At 39.6% G+C, this 20,018-nt stretch overlaps 1 protein-coding gene across 1 annotated transcript in view; it reads left to right on the forward strand.

The window, feature by feature from the left end:
* The window catches only part of GRIN2B (glutamate ionotropic receptor NMDA type subunit 2B), a 400,284-nt gene that overhangs the window by 124,403 nt on the left and 255,863 nt on the right, over window positions 1-20,018 (forward strand). Inside the window, exon 2 of the mRNA XM_007944474.2 lies at window positions 12,820-13,418. Coding sequence (XP_007942665.1) covers window positions 12,820-13,418 — 599 coding nt within the window. The remainder of the gene's footprint in view (window positions 1-12,819; window positions 13,419-20,018) is intronic.

Consider the following 20,018-nt stretch of genomic DNA (forward strand, 5'->3'; position numbering starts at 1 on the left):
ACATATAGATAATTCTTTAAAAGAGTATAATGAAGATGTTCTTTTTCAATTAAGCTAAACTGTTATTTGGTTCAAAGATGACTTAAGGGGTAGATTTGATTCAAGGTTTAAAGATTTCCTTAGGGTGGTAGCTTCAAGTGTCATCCATCCTCAATGGCTCCAGAAGTCTAGATTCTATGAGAATTTGAAATTCTATTATTTTTTTTTTTAATAACCTTTTATTATGTTTTTAGAAAAAGTTTACATAGTAAATTAGGTTCCCATTGAGCAATTTCTATGCATATTTTTCAGTGACATTGATTACGTTTTTCACAATGTGTCTATAATCTCATTTCCATTCTGGTTGTTCCATTTCCATTAATCTAGTGTCCCTACTCCTCTACGACTTATGTTTTCATCTTTGCTTTAGGGTAGATGTTGACCATTTGGTCTCATATAATTATTTTCTTTTGTTTTTTTAAAGAGCAGTACTCACAAATAATGTCATTTATTTTGTGAGCTAATCTGTTATTTAATTGAAAGGTGATCCCTGGGAGTAGTTTCAGTTCCAGGCTTAAAGGGTGTTTAGAGCAACAGTCTCAGGGCTTCCTCGGATCTCTACTGGTCCAGTTAAGTCTGGATTTTTTTTTTTTTTTTTAAGATTTTGAGTTTTGTTCTATATTTTTCTTCCGTTATATCCAGGACATCAGTTGTGTCCCTAGTCAGAACATTTTGTAGTGGTAGCTGGGCACCTTCTAGTTCTTCTGGTCTCAAGATAGATGAGGCTGTCGTTTTTGTGGGCTATTTTAGTCCTGTAGACTAGTTTCTTCTTTGAGTCTTTGGTTTTCTTCTTTCTTTTTTGCTCCAGATAAGTAGAGAAAAATGGTTGTATCATAGCTGGCCACTTGCAAGCTTTTAAGATCCTAAATGCTACTAACCAGACTAGGATATAGAACACAAACTTTATGAACTATGTTATGCCAGTTGACCAACTTGTCTCATGAGACTATGGTGCTAAGTCTTCAATCCCAGTAAACTAATCTTGCAAGGATTTGGTTATCTCTAGGAAGGATCCATAGCTCTGTCCCCTTTGTACTTTATTATATGAATTAATACATATGCAGCACATAGAAACGTACATATAGCTATGCCTATAGATACACCTATATGTGTACACATTTGCACACACATATATCTTCCTATACACATGTATACATACTTATCTACCTGTGTAGCCACAAATGTAGTTTTTGGTTAATATTGCTGTTGTTACAAAATTGTATACGTTATATATTGGTAAGAGAATAGTATTATAAATACTTTAAAATATTAAAAGTATTATTGATTTGGGTGAAGAGAAAGGCAATATACTAAAAGCCAGTGATGAACACCAATAACACTACAGGAAAGGAAGACACAGAGAGGTACACAAGAGGTGCAGATAAAAAAGATAAACACAATATTACATTATCAGTAATAACAAACATTAATCAACAGGTGGATATATAGAAAAACTCACTGCCATTGAGTCGATTCCAACTCATAGTGTCTCCTGTTGTGTTTCTGAGGCTGTAAATCTTTACGAGAGTAGATTGCCCCATCTTCTTTCTGTAGAGCAACTGGTGGATTTGAACCACTGACCTTCTGATTAGCAGCCAAATGCCTTATCCACTACACCACCAGAGCTCCTTGGATATACAGGTAGAGAGGCTAAATGATCAGGTATACTTAGGCAGAAGGTCTACCCATGACCATATGCAAATTTGGCAGATGATATTTCTACATACAAAGCTCTGGTGTTGTAGTGCCCAAGGCATTTGACTGCTAACTAAAAGACTGATGGTTCAAACCTGCCAGCCACTCCGTGGAAGGAAGACTTGGCAATCTACTTCTATAAAGATTTACTGCTTCGGAAACCCCGTGGAGGTCACTATGAGTCGGAATTGACTTGATGGAAGTGAGTTTGGTTTTTTTAGTTTTTATAAGTATGTCCATATATATGATAGAGTTAACTGGGCAAAGTTATGATAACTTCTTAGCCACAGCCAAACACCCTGAAGAAGTGAGTCACTGAATCCACGGGCTTGGGACCATGATTGCAGGGGACACCAAGCTCAATTGGCATAACATACTACACAAAAACATTGTTTTACATCCTACTTCGGTGAGTAGCAACTGGGGTCTTAAAAGCTTGCAAGTGGCCATTTAAGATGCAACAGTTGGTCTTTCCACATCTGGAGCAAAGAAGAATGAAGAAAACCAAAGACACATGGAAACAATTAGCCCAAGGGACTAGTGGACTATGCAAACCTCAGCCTACAAGACCCTGAGACCAGAAGAACTACATGGTATTCAGCTACCACCATCAACCATTAATTAATTAATTAGTTAATTTTTAAAAAGTGCATGTTATAGCATTTACCAAAATCATCCTTTATATTCATTGTATTTCTTAGTATTGTCATTTCCCTTGGTTATGTTGTACAGATACGCCCACATTTGGTATTTCCTTTCCCACCACCAAACATAACAAATGTCTACTATCTAGAAATTGATTTTCCCTCCTTCCCCCTCCCATCCTCGGTAACTACCAAACAATATTGTTTTCTATAAATGCACTATTTTTTTTTATAAAAGTGAGATCATAAAATATTTGTCCTTTTGTGATTGACATACTTCACTCTGCATATTGTCCTCCAGATTTATCAATGTTATGTTTTGAGGACTCATAATTATTTATAGCTGTGTAGTATTCCATTGTATATATTTACCACAATTTGTTTATCTATTCATTTGTTGATGGGCACTTAGTGGTTTCCATTTTTTAGTATTGTGAACAATGATGCATTGAACATGTTGTTGTTGTTGTTGTTATGTGCCATCGAGTCAGACCCGACTCATAGCGACTGTTCCTTGGGTTTCCGAGGCAGTATCACTATGGAAGTAGATTGCCCCATCTTCCTTCCGAGGAGCATATATCTATTTGTGTCACTGCTCTTAGATCTCTAGGGTATATACTTAGGAGTAAGATTACTGGATCATAAAGTATTTCTATTTCTAGCTTTTTGAGGAAACTCTATACAATTTTCCATAGTGGTGCACCACTTTACAATCTCTCCAGCAGCAGATCAGAGTTCCAGTCTCCCTACAACTTCTCCTGTATTTGTTGTTTTCTGTTTTTTAGATCAGTGCTGTTTTTACGGGAGTCAGATGTTATCTCATTAAACTTTTGATTTACAATTCTCTAATGGCTAGAGATCATGAACATCTTTTCATGTTTATTGGCTGCTTGAATGTCTTCTTTGGTGAATTCTCTATTTCCTTTGCTCATTTTTTAATAGGATGGTTTTCTTTTTGTTGCTGAGTTGTTGAAGTTTTCTATATATTTTCGAGATTAGACCCTTATCAGATGTCTTTCTTAAAGATTTTTTCCCAGTCTGTAGGGTTTCTTTTTATTCTTTTGACAAAGTGTTTTGATGAGCATAAGTAATTTTTAGGAGGTCCTAGTTATCTAATTTGTCTTCTGTTGTTCGTGTATTTGTAATTGTGTTTGATAATCTATTTCTAAAGAAAATTAGATCTCATCGTTTTGCCCCTATGTTATCCTTCAGGAACTTTATAGTTGCAGCTTTAACGTTTAGGTCTTAGATCTATTTTGAATTAGTTTTTGTGTATAGTGTGAGTTATGGATCTTGTTTCATTTTTCTGCAAATGGATCTCCAGTTTTGCCAGCACCATTTGTTAAAGGGAATGTTTGTTTTTCCCCATTAAATGGACTTTGACACCTTGTTGGAAATCAGCAGGCCATAGATGGATGGATTTACTCCTGGGTTCTCAATGCTATTCCATTGGTCTATGTATCTGTCATTGAACCAATACCAGGCAGTTTTGACTACTGTGGCTGTATAGTAGGTTTTGAGATCTGGCAGTGTTAGACCTCCTACTTGGTTCTTCTTCAATATTGCTTTGACTATTCAAAGCCTCTGTCCTTTCCCTATAAAGTTGGCAACTAGTTTTTCCATTTTGATAAAGAATAATGTTAGAATTGCCTCAGGGTTGCATTTTATCTGTAGATTGCTTTGGGTAATATTGACATGTTGACAATGTTAAGTCTTCCAGTCCATGAGCATGGAATTTTTCTTCTATTTATGAAGGTCTCTTAGTTTTTTGTAGAAATGCTTTATAGTTTTCATTGTATAAGTCTTTTAAATCCCTGGTTAGTTTATTCCTAGGTATTTTGATTCTTTTGGGGGCTATTGTAAATGGTATTATTTTCTTGGTTTCCTACTCAGAGTTCTACTTGTTAGTATAAAGAAACCTGATGATTTTTGCATGTTCATCTTGTATCCTGCTACTTTGCTGAACTTTTCTATTAGTTTCAGTAACTTTCTTGTGGAATCTGAGATTTTCTATGTTTAGGATCATGTCGTCTATGAATATAGTTTTACTTATTCCTTTCCAATTTGGATACACTTTTTATGTCCCTCTCTTATTAGCTAGGACTTATTCTGAATTAGAATGGCAATAGTGTAGTGGTGGATAGTGTGAAATTCTGTTCTGCATTTTACCCCTTTTGATCAGGATTCTTCTATAGAATCCCTGATATAAAATGTTCACTATTGGTAGCTAGGTAGCATCTACTTCTAATCTCGTGGCTAAGGAGACAGTTATAAATGGAGGTGTTTGGACACATGTTCCATTTCCTTCACTGATTCCTGATTCTCCTCCCTTTCAATTACCCTATGTTTTAAACATAACAAACATTTACTGAGTGAGTTCACTGGGTATCAGGCCTCATTCGAGGGTCTGGAAAACAAACGAGTAATTATCCCTGCCCTCATGGTGTTTACATTGTAACTGGGGAGAGAGACTCCAATAATAAGTATACCAAATAAATAAATCAGATAATCTATTAGATGGTGATAAATACTATGGCAAAGAGAAAAATGGAACAGGTAAGGGGACAAACTAGAGAGTGACAGGAGAGGGCGGGTTTCAGTATTCCATTGGAAGGTCTGGTTTGGCATTGTTGAAAAGGTGAGATTTTAGCAAAGAGTTGTGAGAGGTGAATGTATTACCCCTGTGAATGTATGCGAGAAGAATGTTTCTAGCAGAGGAAATATCCAGAGCAAAGGCCTGGAGGAAGGAATATGCAAGAATGTTCTAGAGAGGTCTGAGCAGCTGGAGTAGAGTAACTGAATAGGAGAGTTGAAGACGGGGGTCTCAGAAGCAATGGCTTCTTCTTTTTAGTGAATTAGGCTTTGGCTTTTTCTTCTTAGTGAATTGGGAAACCACTGAGGATTTGGGGCAGAGAATAACATGATTTAAGTTTTAAAAGGGTCACTCGTGCTTCTGCATTTAGTGTAGACTGTGGGAGGCAAGGGTGCTCTGGTGGTTCAGTGTCTAAGACATTTATCTGCAAAGCAGAAGGTTGGTTGGTGGTTCAAACCACCAGCTGCTTTGCAGGAGGAAGGTGGGGCAGTCTCCTTCGGTAAAGATTTACTGCCTTGGAAACCCAGTGGGGTCGCTATGAGTTGGAGTCCACTCTATGGCAGTGGTTTTTTTTTTTTTTTTTTTTTTGTAGAAGGCCAGGACAGAGAAAGGAAGATCGGTTAGCAGACTTTTACAATGATTAGGTGAAAAATGATGGTGGCTCAGACAAAGATGCTGAGAAGTGATTGAGTCCTGGATATGTTTTGTAGGTCAAGGTAAGCAATATTTCCTGATCGATCATATGGATATAGGATGAAGAGAGAGGAGTTGGAACTGGAGGGATAGAGTTGCCTTCAACTGAAATGGGGAAGACTGAGTTCAGTTTTGGAGGTCTTGGAGATGTTTCTAAGTTGCCCAAGTAGAGACGTGGAATGGGTAGTTATAATATGTTAGAACTTTTGGAGAAAGAAGTGCAAAGGTGATTGGCATATAAATAGGATTTAAACCAAGAGGCTGCATGAGATCTCTCAGGAGATGAATGTTGACAGAGAAGATATAAGGAACAAAGATCTGACATTTGAACTGGGTCTCAGAAGGATTTTTCCCAGACAGAGTGCTAGAAAGAAATCCTCTGTTAGATGATAGTCTAGTTCCTGTTTGAATGCTTATAGTGTCAGAGACCTCACTACTTTCTGAGATTCTATCCATTTTAAATATCTATAATTACTGCAAATGATTTTCTTATTTGAGCCAAATAATACCTTTTAAAATTTCTACCCATCAGTTCTAGTACTTTCCTTTGGAGCTGATAGCAAAGACTTTTCTTTTTACCATAAAAGTCATTTCAGTATTTGAAAATCCCTATCATGTTCTCTTTTAAGTCTTGCCTTTTCTATTTGAAGCAGGGGAAATTGAATAGAGATTGGGCTTTCTGGGAACTAGACTTTGAGACAGAGGTTAGCATGCAGCAGGTGAATTAGGAAGAACTCTCGGGAGCTCTGGTAGCATAGTGGCTAAGACACTTGACTGCTAACCAGAAGGCTGGTGGTTCAAACCCACCAGCCATTCCTTGGAAGGAAGATGGGGCAATCTACTTCCGTAGTGATACTGCCTCGGAAACCCAAGGAGGGGTCGCTATGAGTCGGGTCCGACTCGACGGCACATAACAACAACAACTTGGGATCAACACCTGTGAAATGAAAGGGATGATTAGGCAGGATTAGGCAGAGAAGTAGAGGTGTGTTGCAGTTCCAACAGAGGGTCCAGCCAATCCTGTGGAGAGTTCTGAAGATAGAATAACCCTTCAGGAAGGAGGCATGACTTTGGGTGAGGTGGCTTTTTTTAGCTGAGACAATCCTCAAAAGTGGCTGACAGCTGAAGACTATCTGTCAGAGGCATTGTCAGCAGCTGGGGCACTTAGTTCTTTATTTCTGTAGGAGATCTGAGTGATGCAGAAGACTTTCTTACATTACTGATTCTTTACACAATTGTTTTCTAAGCAGATAATGGAGTGAAAAAGTAACTCTTTTTCTTTCTTTTTATATAGCAAATAAGCACCAGGAGCATCAAAGTGATAGGGATCCAACATAATGATTCTAGACTGATGGGGATAAATACAAAATTCTACATCCTAAAATTCTAATTTTATCTGCTAATGGTTTATCTCAGTCATGGTGGCCCTTTATGCAGGAATGCTTAAAGATGCTCTCAAGGCAAGTTGAAGAAATACATCCATGCAATAAATTTGACTGGGAATCTTCACTTGGAGGAGGAGACTGCTCCAAGGACCCCTGCACATCAACATTTTGTAATGACATTAGGAGATGAAAATGTAAGTGGGGAAAATGACTTATATCCCTGTCCTTCATCCTCAAACATGATACTACTTGCAGTGTTCACAATGCATGCTGGGTGTCTGCAAAGATGGATGTGTGGCCACCAGTCCTTTCCACTTCATGCACACACATAAAAATTGCTCTTTGATTTGTGGCTTTGGCCATAATTTGCAAAGCCTGTCATTGTTTGGAACTTATAGTTAGCCCAAAGCTTTGTTGAAAAAGAGCTGTCCCACTCCTATTTGTTGTACACTGGATTGATGTGTCAACTAAATTAATAACACTGGGCCACGCATTATACTGGGAAACATTTGCCCAGCTATAACTCTCTTAAGAGATTCCTGTTTGGTTTCAGTAACCTCTCCTTGGTGCCCCAGACAAAATGATCATGTAAAGCATCTTTACTTAATGAAGGGGTTGGCAAGATATAATGGTCGAACTGGGCATTGATGAAGGCAGAAGTGTCAAAAAAAGGATGAGGTTGAGGACAATAGGATTAGAAGATAAGGATGGGATGGGGCTAAGATGAGACAGATTCTTTTTTCCTTTCTTATTCATACCATAAGTCTGCTTTCTTCACAGAGTAACTAGCAGTATTTTTAGAAGCTCATTTATAATTGTTGATGAGTTTTAAAAGAAACCTAAGAGAGGGGAGGGTTAGGTTGATATTTAATAGATTGGTTTTCCTTTAAATTCAATCTCATTAGCATAGACTCATTTACTATGAACTCCATGGATTTTCTTTCAAGGCAATCTCTTACTATGTATTTGAACCTGCTGTGGTTTCAACTGTAGATAGAACTTTGCATGTATTCAAGAACCACATTTTAATAAGATATTTATTCCAAAATGGATATACACATTGTTTACAATTGAGATTCCTTTCATTCTAAGCCTGTGCATCTTAAGATATATTTGAAAGCTTTTGCCACTTTACTGTATCCACTGGGCTTGTAGACACGCAGATGAAAATAATATGTCTCATCTGAGAATTCCAAGAATCCCCTTTAGCTCTAAGGATATCAGTTGAATGTGATAACCATTCTGGGTCAGTTGTGTTAACACTGCATTTGCTTTCTGTTATGGTTCTTTGTAGGCCCCCAGAAGGTCTTTGAATAATTAAATTTTATTGTCCTGGATTCCCACTATATCCTATAACCTAAAGACAAGGTCAGTTTAGCCTGAAGAATAGTACTTGTAGGAGAAGTCTAAAAGGGGTCTGGCCATGATTTGTAAAGGACACATGTGATAAAATTTTTCTCTTCTTCATTTTATTAATTCCCATTCCCCTATTCACCTATTCTTGGTGCCTCACTAAATTGGGTCAATTTTATTCTGTTCCAATTGTGATACAACTGCAAATTCAGTACATCACCTTCTGATCCTAACCACCAGAGCTCACAACTTAACGGGCACAGTCCTTCAGATTTCCAGATCTGTGCAAGATTTCAGACATCAGCCACAAGCTTGAGGGTCCCCACAATACCCTCACTTCTAGCTGCTGGCTGTAAATTCAAGGGTTCCTTCCACCCTCTCTGGATGGTAGTTGTAAGCTCAGGTGTCACTAGCTTACCACCCCCCCACTTCTGACCTGTTGGCTCCTCCTAGTCCTTTGGGTTCAATAATTGAGTAGAATAACTCACAACACTCAGGAAAATGCTAAACTTACAATTATAGTTCTGTTATAACAAAATGATACAAATGAAGAGGCACATAGGACAGGGTGTGGGAAGATTCCCAACATGGTACTTCCAGGTCTCAAATAGGGATGTTAACCACCTGTGTGCATGGAATCTTATCACCAGTCAGGAAGATCATGGAACTTCCACGTCCAGAGTCTTTACTGCGTCCTCATTAAGTAGGCGCAACATAGTGAATCATTGCCCACATGGTGAAACTCAAGCTCTAGCCCCACTCCCCTGAGGGGGCGCTGATACACAGTGCTGAGTTTTCTGGCCTGGCCAGACTGCCCCCCTGCCACCCCAAGAGTCATTTCATTAGTATGAGCCTTCTGATCTGGAGCCTCATAAAAAACAAAGACACTTCAATCACTGATGAAATTCCAAGATTTTAGAGGTCATTTCTCAGGAACCAAGTACAAAGACCAAATGCTTTAGATAAAATTAAATGTAAACCCCACACCAACTCTCCCTACTTTTCTGAATCCTGTGTCCTGTGAAGTTTCCTCTTTGATTGTATGTTTGAGTCTAGGGGAGGGAACCGTGATAAGTACAATTTTGCCTGTACACGAAGAATTACCTCCAGATGTCCAAGCATCTATCTGCTCTTTCATTCTGGGTAGCTTGTGGGAGATGTGAAAACTTCAAGTCATGCAAAGTGAACAAAGCTATGGCAGAGCCAAGGGGTTGACTGGTTTCATTGCCAAATCAAGGTCTTTGGATATCAGTGGGATATCTTCCAACCTCCTTTTTTTTTTTTTAAATGCTGGCTGCCCAAGAAATATTCAGCCATTTCTCAACTGTACAGAAATATATTCTGAATTAAGAAACTATTGTATAATTTTATTTAAAAGCTTAGTCTTTTGAAATTATACTTTGTAGCTCTAATCTGCCCCTTTGAGAAAGAATAAGACAGTTTTGTTAGTTTGGGTTTCTACTAAAATGGAGTTGAACCATCAGATAGAAGATAGGGGGCGCTGGCCAAGAAAAGAGATATCACGACCCATGAGGAAGTCAGGAGAAAATGGATTGAGAGAGAAGGACAAAACATTTTGTGGTTTCAGGTCCTTCTGGCTCTAAGGTGAAGATGAAATGCAGGGCTTGACAACTCAGTACAGCAGGTGAAATACAGCCCAAACTGGGAGAGTTTAAAATGGCTTCTCCTTCAACAGGAGGGAGAAAATAGAAGATGCTCAGAATTGATAGAGAGGTGCGTAATACATAGGCCAGACCAGGTCTTGTTGTTACCCCCAAAATGGGCCGTGCTCAGTGCAACTTGAGCCAATAAACTACAAGCATATAAGACAGTAAAGGTAATCACTTGTGCACAAGCAGGTGCAGAACAAGCTCATGCTTTGATCGTCTCCTCCAACTTGGAGAAGATTAACACAGTGTTTATAAAGGTGTAGTAAACAAAGGATTTGTGCATGCAGGCACATCAGAGAGGAGGAGGAAAAATGGTAAAAGTTACAAAGGATTTGTTGAACTACAAGCTTAAACATCAATAAGCTAGCTCATGTGTTGCATTCTGAGGTTGTTACATCCTGAGAGTTATTTAACACAGCATTCTGTCAGTCTCTCTCCTCATCTTAAGGAACTTAGCTTCTACCTTAGTTATAAATTTACAAAGGGCTAGTAGAAATGCCGTGGAAAAGCCCAGTAAGTAAAATTGTAATTTGGGAGTCAGGATGTGTACTCATCAAAAAACCAAACTCAACTGCCATCGAGTCAATTCTGACTCACAGTGACCCCATTGGCTTTCCAATGCTGTAAATCGTTATGGGAGCAGACTGCCTCATCTTTCTCCTGCAGAGTGGCTGGTGGCTTCTCTGAGGCTGGTGGGTTCTCACCACTGACCTTTCAGTTAGCAGCCAAATGCCTTAACTACTGCGCCACCAGTGCTCCTTAGGATGTGTACTTGTGTATCTATCTTAGCTACACAGTTATCTATAAGATCTAATTGCATTTAATATTATCAGTTTTATTTCTTTTCCTCCTGCCTTCTCTGGGGCCAGTGGCACAGACTTTCTTAACAGACACTAAGTAACTCTTTATCTCAGGTTAGAAATCCTAATTTCTGCCTTTTTGTTTGGTGCCATTACATCTTGCACTGTGGCATAATATAGGTAAGAGAAAGAATCATCTTCTATATGTTGTTCTAAAATAAAGCTTAATCATAATGGATGTTCCGATTACCTAGTGCTGCTCTGATAGGAATATACCACAAATGGAATGGCCTGAACAAACAGGAGTTTATTCTTACAATTTGGAGGTTTTAAGTCCAAGTTCAAAGTGCCAGGCTCTGGGGAGTGGATGAAAGCCCCTCAACCTTGGGTCCAGCTCTGCCTCCTGCTCCCAGCCCACTGGAGCTAGAGGCATTTCGTCACTCAGACAGCTGCCGGCTGCTGAGACTGACAAACCCAAGGTTGACAAGTAAAAAGGCACAATCCCGATGTTACCAAACCACACGGCTGACCATTAATTTAAGCCCATTGAAAGTCCGAAGGTTGAGAGAGCATGGCAGGCTGCTGAATAAGGGCACAGCTACAAACTGCCATAAGCTAGTGACCGTTCCCCAAGGGTTCTCCTTATATACGGGAAGCAGACCACAGCCCTAAGGCAGCTACTCAACTGCTCACAGTAGATTCCACCATGGAGTTGATTACCAATCAGTCTCATCATGGGCAATACTACATCCAGCTGCTCAGCCACTCAAAACCAGGTCCAGGCAAGTTGACACACAAGCTTAACTACTACAACGGATCTTGAATACAAGGCATTTTAACTTGTAGCCTAGGTAATTGTTTGAGTCTAATTCTAACTTTTATACCTCCTTATCAAAGTAGAAATTAGAAGAGCAAACTACATGTGCTATTAACTCAACAATTATATCTCCATAAAAACACATACTGATCCAATCTTGTGCTGATTATCTATACCTTAGTACCACCCACCTGCTGGTCCAGGACACTTACACTACCTCCATAGGTTGGTTTATAGTTTGGAGTCTTCACTTTATAGTTGAGTGATAATCATCTACAATTGATAAATCCAGATGTTTAGAAAATGGAAGAGTGTGTGTGTGTGTGTGCACACATGCATGCACCCATGTGTGTAACTCATGTAACAGCAAAACCTGAGCTGAAGTGACAAGAGGCCATTTAGACTCTTTAGCCAACTTTATGTGACTCTTCCTATGTTTTGCTGAAGAAACTCTAATATATTTGATTTTTTATTGTTGCCCTTGACTAAGTGGGGGTCGCTATGATTTGGAATTGACTTGATGGCAGTGAGTTTGGTTTGGTTTGAGAGTCTGTCCCTAGTCCCAAGAATTCAGTTGTTGCTGTTGTTAGTTGTCTTTGAGCCATCTCCTGACTCATGGTGACCCCATGCACAATTGAATGAACTACTGCCTAGTACTGCTCCATGCCCATGATTCACCGTGGACTGGAACATTGTAATCCATAGGATTTTCACTGGCTGATTTTCAAAAACAGACCACCTGGTCTTTCTTCCTAGTCCATCATACTCTGGAAATTTCACTGAAACTTATTCAGCATCATAGAAACACACAAGTGTCTCCTGACATGAAGATGGGTGCACTGGCTGGGGATTGAACCCTGGTCTCTTGTGTTGAAGGCAGTAATTCAACCACTGAAACACTGCCCCAAGAAATCAGATAGGGGGACTATAATCCTAAATTTATTGACTCTGTAGTTTAGGAGCTAGTGTTAAGAAGGATGGTATTACAGTATTTGCAATTTAAATATAATTGATCTTAACAGCATTATATTGATAAACATTTGTATTGATTTGGTTTGAAATTGTCCCTTACCATCTTTGGCTTGATTTTTTTTCTCTCTTTTTTTGTTTTTAAACTTTCACTGTTCTAGGATGAATCTTCCATGTTCTTCCAGTTTGGCCCATCAATTGAACAGCAAGCTTCTGTAATGCTCAACATCATGGAGGAGTATGACTGGTACATCTTTTCTATTGTCACCACCTACTTTCCTGGCTACCAGGACTTTGTAAACAAGATTCGCAGCACTATTGAGAATAGCTTTGTGGGCTGGGAGTTAGAGGAAGTTCTCCTGCTGGACATGTCCCTGGATGATGGAGATTCTAAGATCCAGAACCAGCTCAAGAAACTCCAAAGCCCCATCATTCTTCTCTATTGTACGAAGGAAGAAGCAACCTATATTTTTGAAGTGGCTAACTCAGTAGGGCTGACTGGCTATGGCTATACATGGATTGTGCCTAGTTTGGTGGCAGGGGATACAGACACAGTGCCCTCAGAGTTCCCTACTGGGCTCATCTCTGTATCATATGATGAGTGGGACTATGGCCTCCCTGCCAGAGTGAGGGATGGAATTGCCATAATCACCACCGCTGCTTCTGACATGCTCTCCGAACACAGCTTCATCCCCGAACCCAAGAGCAGTTGTTACAACACCCATGAGAAGAGAATCTACCAGTCCAACATGCTAAATAGGTGAGTGTGGAGCAAAGGGCACATTGATGGTGAAGGTCAGAGGGGATCTTTAAAGACTGGGGTTGGAGGTTCAGAAACTGGGAGGATGGCAGTGGGTTGATGTCTGGCCTCTGGGATGGCAACTGGTAACAATGATGGTGAGAGTGTTTCAGATTCAAATCTTGTTGTGTTGTGTTCCTGGTATTAAAATAATAATAATGATAATAAAAGCAACTTCTACTCATTGAATGCTTTCTATGTCCTAGGTGTTACTCTCAGTGTTTTGCATATTTGACCTTATTTAATCCTCAAAATAACATCTATTAGGCAAGTTTGGAAATATGTGTTCATTTTACCACATAAGAGAATAAGGTCATGGAGGAGTAAGTCCAAAGTCATACTGTAAATGAGTGGTTCAGCTTGGATTGAAACTAGGCCTCTCAGACCACTAAATACTTGAACACTATGTATGAAAGATGCAGTAGACTTTGAAACAAGGGAGAACAAATCCATTTAACCTGTGGAAAGCTACTGTAATCTGAGGGAATGGAGAACAAGTTTTAAAGATGTGTAGGCATATGTAGAATATTCTTCCTCAAGGAACAGACTTGGTTTTATCTCAGAATCTTTTCTTCCTCTGTCTTTTGGTCCTTTAAGCAGTGGAGGCAGCTTTCAGGGTTTGTTTAGCAATACAAAGACAAGGGTGGGGTCTGCTTCTCTGACCATGCCTCAATTCTTATAACCCAGCTACAGATGTAGCATGTGCTCCTAGGGGTATTATGTGACTGTGTGGGGTCTATGATTCTGTGCTCTGATAATTTGTATAAACTTGCTATGTATACACATTGTAAAAATTCAAATAATACAGAAGAACATAAATAAGAAGGTAAAAATCACTCTAAATCCAGTTAACCAGAGATAATCACCATTGAAATAATTAGTGAACACCCTTTGAAACAATCCTCTGTGCATATATAAATATATGGATGTAGATCTACATAATTGTAAATGTAACTATCCATGCTATTTAATAACCTGCCTTTCTGTCATTCAACAGTATGTTTTGGACATCTATTTTAAATTTATTTTGAAACATTCAGAAAAGTACTCTGAAAAATGCAATGCATACTCTGATAGCCACCACCCAGCTAAAGAATAAAACATTAAAAAGTGTACTTTGGGAAGGTTAAAGTATAGGGAGCTCTGGTGGCATAGTGCCAAGGGCATTTGACCACTAACCAGAAGGCTGGTGGTACAAACCCACCAACCACTCCTCGGAAGAAAGGTTGGACAATCTACTTCCATAGTGATACCGCCTCGGAGGCCCAAGGTGGGGTCGCTATGAGTTGGATCCAACTCCATGGCTGTGAGTTTGGTTTTGGAGTTTAGTGGAAGTTGAATGGTTTCCCACTTATTATTATTTAACTTCTAAAAGAAAGTTGGACTATAGCCTGTAGGCAGAGCTCCTTTAGGATTGAATCTGAAACCAGCCTTAATGTTTTCATTAGCTTTATCTATGATACAATTCTAATATTCTCACTCCTAGAACTTTCTGCTCTTCCCCCATTCTTAGTTGTTAACTCAGTTTTGGGACAGACAATCTTGGCTTTCCTCCTCTCTCTGGTAGTTTCTTCTCAGGCTTCTTCTGCCTGTTCTTTTAATATCGGGGCCTCTCAGGCTTAGGAGCTCTGGTGGCATAGTGATTAAAGCACTCAGCTGCCAACCAAAAGGTCAGTGGTTTGAACTCATCAGCCACCCCTTGGGTGTGCTTCTGTAAAGATTTACAGCCTTGGGGCTGTCCGATGGGGCAGTTCTACTCTGTCCTAAAGGGAATTATGAGTCAGAAGTGATTTGATGGCAGTGGGTTTGATTTGTTTTTTGGGTTCAGGATTCTATCCTAGACCCTCTTCTCTTTTCCTCCATTGCCAAGGATCTCATTAACATCTGTACATTACTCAGATCAGCATCTCTTGCTCTAAGTTTTCCCTGGAACTTTGTATCTCCGTGATTGATATGTTCCTATGGATGCCGTCAGTACTTCAAACTCACCATATCTAAAGGTGAAATGCTTGTCTCCTCTCCCGTTGCCCTTCTACCCTCTACTAGCCCAATCTGTACTTCCTATAAAGGACACATCCTATTACTAAGTTACCCAAAATTAAAAATTCCGAGGTATCGTTGACTCTGTATCTCTGACTCCTCATAGCCAATCACCATTTTCTGTGGATTTCAGTCCCCCAGTACCTCTGGAAAGGAGCTCCGGTGGCATAGTGGATAAGACATCTATCTGGCTGTTAACCAGAAGTTCGGCGGCTCAAACCCACCAGCTGCTCCATGGCAGGAAGATGAGGCAATCTACTTCCATTAAGATTTACAGCTTTGGAAACCCATTGGTGGTCGCTGTGAGTCAGAATTGACTTGATGCCAATGAGTTTGGTTCTGTTGTTGTTGTTAATACCTCTAGAATGCTTTCACTTATTTCATCTCACCCCCCACAGTCTAGTCCATCTCTTCTTACTTGCGTTATTGCAGTGATTCCTAAATTATCTTCCTCCTCTCAGTTCTGCTTATCTTCAATCTCCATTATAGCCAGAGTGATCTAAAATGAAAATGTGATTTCACCACTCTCCTACTTAATACCTTTCAGTGGCTTTTCATTGCTCCTATAATAAAGTCTAATCTCCTTAATATGGTTTATAAAGCCTTGCACAGCATGGGGCCTGCCTATCTTTCCAGAATTGTCTTATGACATTCTCTTCCTGGCATACTATACACCTGCAACACTAAACTTATTTTAGCTCTTTGAAGATACCAGGTTCTCTTTTACTTCCAACTCTTTCCTCGGAGGGGAGTAAACACATTCTCACTCTTATTTCCACCAAACGTGTAGAGTCTCCTTTCCCTATCTCAATCAATTCATCCCTCAAGCTTCAGTCTTGGTGTCACTTCCACCTAGAAGTCTTTCCTAAGCCCTGCACTAATGTCGCCCTGTGATATGCCTTTACTTTAAATAGTACTTTTCCAATAAACCCACACTTGAAACTTTGTTGTAATTATGTGCTTTATTATCTCTTCCCTGTAAGTTCTGTGAAAGCAATGGCCTTTCCTTTCTGTCTTACTCATTTCTGTAGCCCCCCATTCCTAGCATAATGTGTGGCAATGGAAGATACTTGGGGTGAATGAATGATATACTCTGAGCTGCTCAGTGTGTACCTCCTCCACAGGAGCTTTCTTGTTTGACTCCTCTTTGTAAGATAGCAGAGAGTTCCCTTAAAAAAAAAGTTACTGTTATTTAGTTCTGTGTATTCCTGTTTTCTCTGTGAAATTCAAATCTGATTCAAATTTTTTTTTATGAAATGTTTACTAACTAAAACCAAAGGTAGCAATGAAGGAATATTGAAACTGAAGCATCCACCAAACAACATAAGGAAACCAAGTGACTGTTACTTTAAAGTCCATAAATATAATCCAGGAATACCTCCATTTATCTTAAAACCTCCTTTAGGTAGAGCAATAATTTGCAGATATTACTGTTTGCCATTCTTTTACATTATAACACAAATGTGATCTCTGAAGCCTGGTTTCTAACCATTGTATCTCTAAAACCACAATTGGATTTAACTTTTGCTACCAGCCACTCCTTGGAAGGAAGGTTGGGCATTCCTACTTCCGTAGTGATACTGCCACGGAAACCCAAGGAGGGGTCGCTATGAGTCGGGGCCGACTCGTTGGCAAACAACAACAACAACAACAACAACCATCCCTCCAGGAGTCCCTGGGTGGTGCAAACCATTAATGCGCTCAACTGCAAATGAAAGGTTGGAGGTGCCAGGCCACCCAGAGGCATCTCAGAATGTACTCCCAAAAAATCAGCCATTGAAAACCCTATGGAACACAGTTCTATTCTGACACATGGGATTGCCATGAGTCAGAACTGACTCATGGATGACTGGTTATCATTCCTCCAAAGTCTGGGAGGCTTTTGTGTGGTGACCCAGGAAGGTATCCCTCATAAATCCTCCAAACCCCTAACCTCTTTTGGGAATATTTTAATATATTTTCTATCAGGACTCAGAAAGGGTCTGAGTTGACTAATGGGGACCATAAGGAGTTATTGCCGTGCCTGAGGTATGACCCCACTTATGGCACTTGAGATACGTCAGTGAAATTAAATTAGACACATTCAGTCTGAACTCTTCCTACTTATCCTGGTCTAAAATCAGACTCTTCCCTCTTCAGTGCTGTGGTCTCACTGGGGTCACTCTTTTAAATAACAAACCAAGCAGCCACACCATTTAGCCACAGCAGGAAATCTTTGCAAATAAAATTGCTGCAAATGGCTGGTTGTTTTATGAAGATGACTTTTCCTTTGGCCTGCTGCTCATCTTGCAGCAACAACAGCAGGGAGGAAGATTCCTCAGGATGGATCTAGGAGGGACCCAGGCATAGGATGACTCTAGGAATATAGTTAGGAAAGAAGCTTCTCCTCTCACTTTCTGGAAACCCACTAGTATCAACAGACCTTGTCCTCTCCGAAACACTGTAAGCTGTAAAGCTCGCCTTTATAACTGGCAGACCTTGGCTTGCTTCCATTTTGGGGGAAGTCCAGAAGGCAAGATATAGGCAACTTATTGGACAGGAGGTTATATGATATCCCTGAGTCCCAAAAAGAGGCACCTATTTGAAACCTATTTGAAGTAATTCACTTGTTAGTTACCAAAGGAAGATTTTTAAAAATATGTTTTAATAATTTATTTTCTTTTGTTGTTGCTGTTGAAAATATACACAGCAAAAATATGGAATGCTTCACAATATTGTGTCCTCCTTGCACAGAGGCCATGCTAGATTTTTTTTCTTCAATGACATAAAAGACATTCTCAGAGAAGATTCTTTTTTATTACTATTATTTATTTATTTATTTTTATTTGGGTTAAGATTTACAGAGCAAATTCACTTTCCATACAGCAGTTCACATATACTTTGTCTCATGTCATTCACCACAGTTTACCACAATGCAACAGCTCCCCTCCCACTTCCTCCCCATAGTTACCTCTTCCCAGTGACCATCCCTCCATACTCTCCTGCACCCTGAGCTGTCTCCCTGTGCATAAGCAGCCCTTCATTCTCCCATGATTGTTCTCTCCAGGGCATGTGTCTACTTGAGGTAAATGTTTAACTCACATGCCTGTACATTGTTTGGCTGGCAACCACAGGTGTGGGTTCAATTCCAGACCTGAAGGGCAGCCAGGGGCCATAGTCTCAGTGGTTCCACCAGGCTCTATTGGACCAGCAAACCTGGTCCTCACCTTCTCAGAGAAGATTCTTAAAGTGCTTTATTTCAGTTCACTATCAAATGAATATTACCTGCTAGGTGTCAATCTTAATTCCTTACTGGTAGCTTCTTAACTCCTTGTAGCTTTACCTGCTAGAGACTTGATGAGTTTCAGATAAACAATGAATAATATTTTAATATAAGTCTGTCCCAAGTACTGCACAGGACAGACTTATACTAAAATAATATTTGTTATCTGAAATTCAGATTTAACTGGGCTGCTGTTATTTTTGTTTGCTAAATCTAGCAACACTTCTTTGTACATTAATAAGAATTAATTTTATATCGGTCCATTGTAGCATTCATTTATGCTTTATTAGCAAGTGTAGTTTAATGCCCTATAATAAAGCCTAAGACATGCTGCGAATTTTATTCCAACTGGGAACTTTATTTCATTAAAAGAGTCAAAGAATTTCTTATGCCCTATTCTCTGAGTGAAAGATCTTAGTTCCTGATCAGAGTCCAAAACCTTTAGGTATCAAGTGAGCTGAAAATACTTAGAAAGTGATTAGGCCAGCTATTAGTTCATATGTCCGTATTTTTCCTTTGCCACTTCTCTGGGAAGCAGTTAATAGTTATTTTCATTCTCAGCTCTGATAGTCTGTTTCTGTCAGACTGTGTCATCACTCAGATGATGACACAGATGCCACATACTTCTTGACTCTATGGCCGGAGAACCCAGTGCTTCTACTCTGCATACAGAGCTACTTTTGGAACATGTAGAAAGAGCAGATGCTATTTGAGATAGATAGATCTTAATATAGAAAACATCTTATGAATCATGCCTAATTATTTATCTCCAGTGTCCTCAGTTTTTCTACTCAACATGTGTTTGCCCCCCAGATTCTTTCTTCCCAGTGAAAGTTGCCATCTCTAGTAGAAACTAGAATCTTCTTCCTGGCCCAGCCTTTGAAGGATAGGGAATAGTGGCTTAGAATAACTGATGTGAACAAAGGTACTTTGTTAGATTCTTCATAAAAGAACTGTGATGAACATGATCTTCCTGCAATCTTGAGGCAGCTTTCCCATCCTTGGAGCCACTATATTAGCTTGATTGTTCTCATGGGATCTCCACTTGACTCTCTTGGCCTGGAAAGTGCTGAAAGGTTAAGAAATAAATGAGTAGAGTTCCAGCAAGATGGCGGACTAGGCAGAAACACTGCACAGACCCTCTTCAACAAAGAAAAGGGAAACTAATTAACACAGACACAGAAGATAATCCTGGACCCCTGAGCCTTGAAGGGAAGGATATAGAAGTGGACTAAACCCCAACTAGCAGAAGAATTTGC

This window comes from Orycteropus afer, unplaced genomic scaffold (assembly GCF_000298275.1).
Source record: "Orycteropus afer afer isolate SDZICR_OR568_19922 unplaced genomic scaffold, OryAfe1.0 scaffold00126, whole genome shotgun sequence".
NCBI lineage: Eukaryota > Metazoa > Chordata > Mammalia > Tubulidentata > Orycteropodidae > Orycteropus > Orycteropus afer.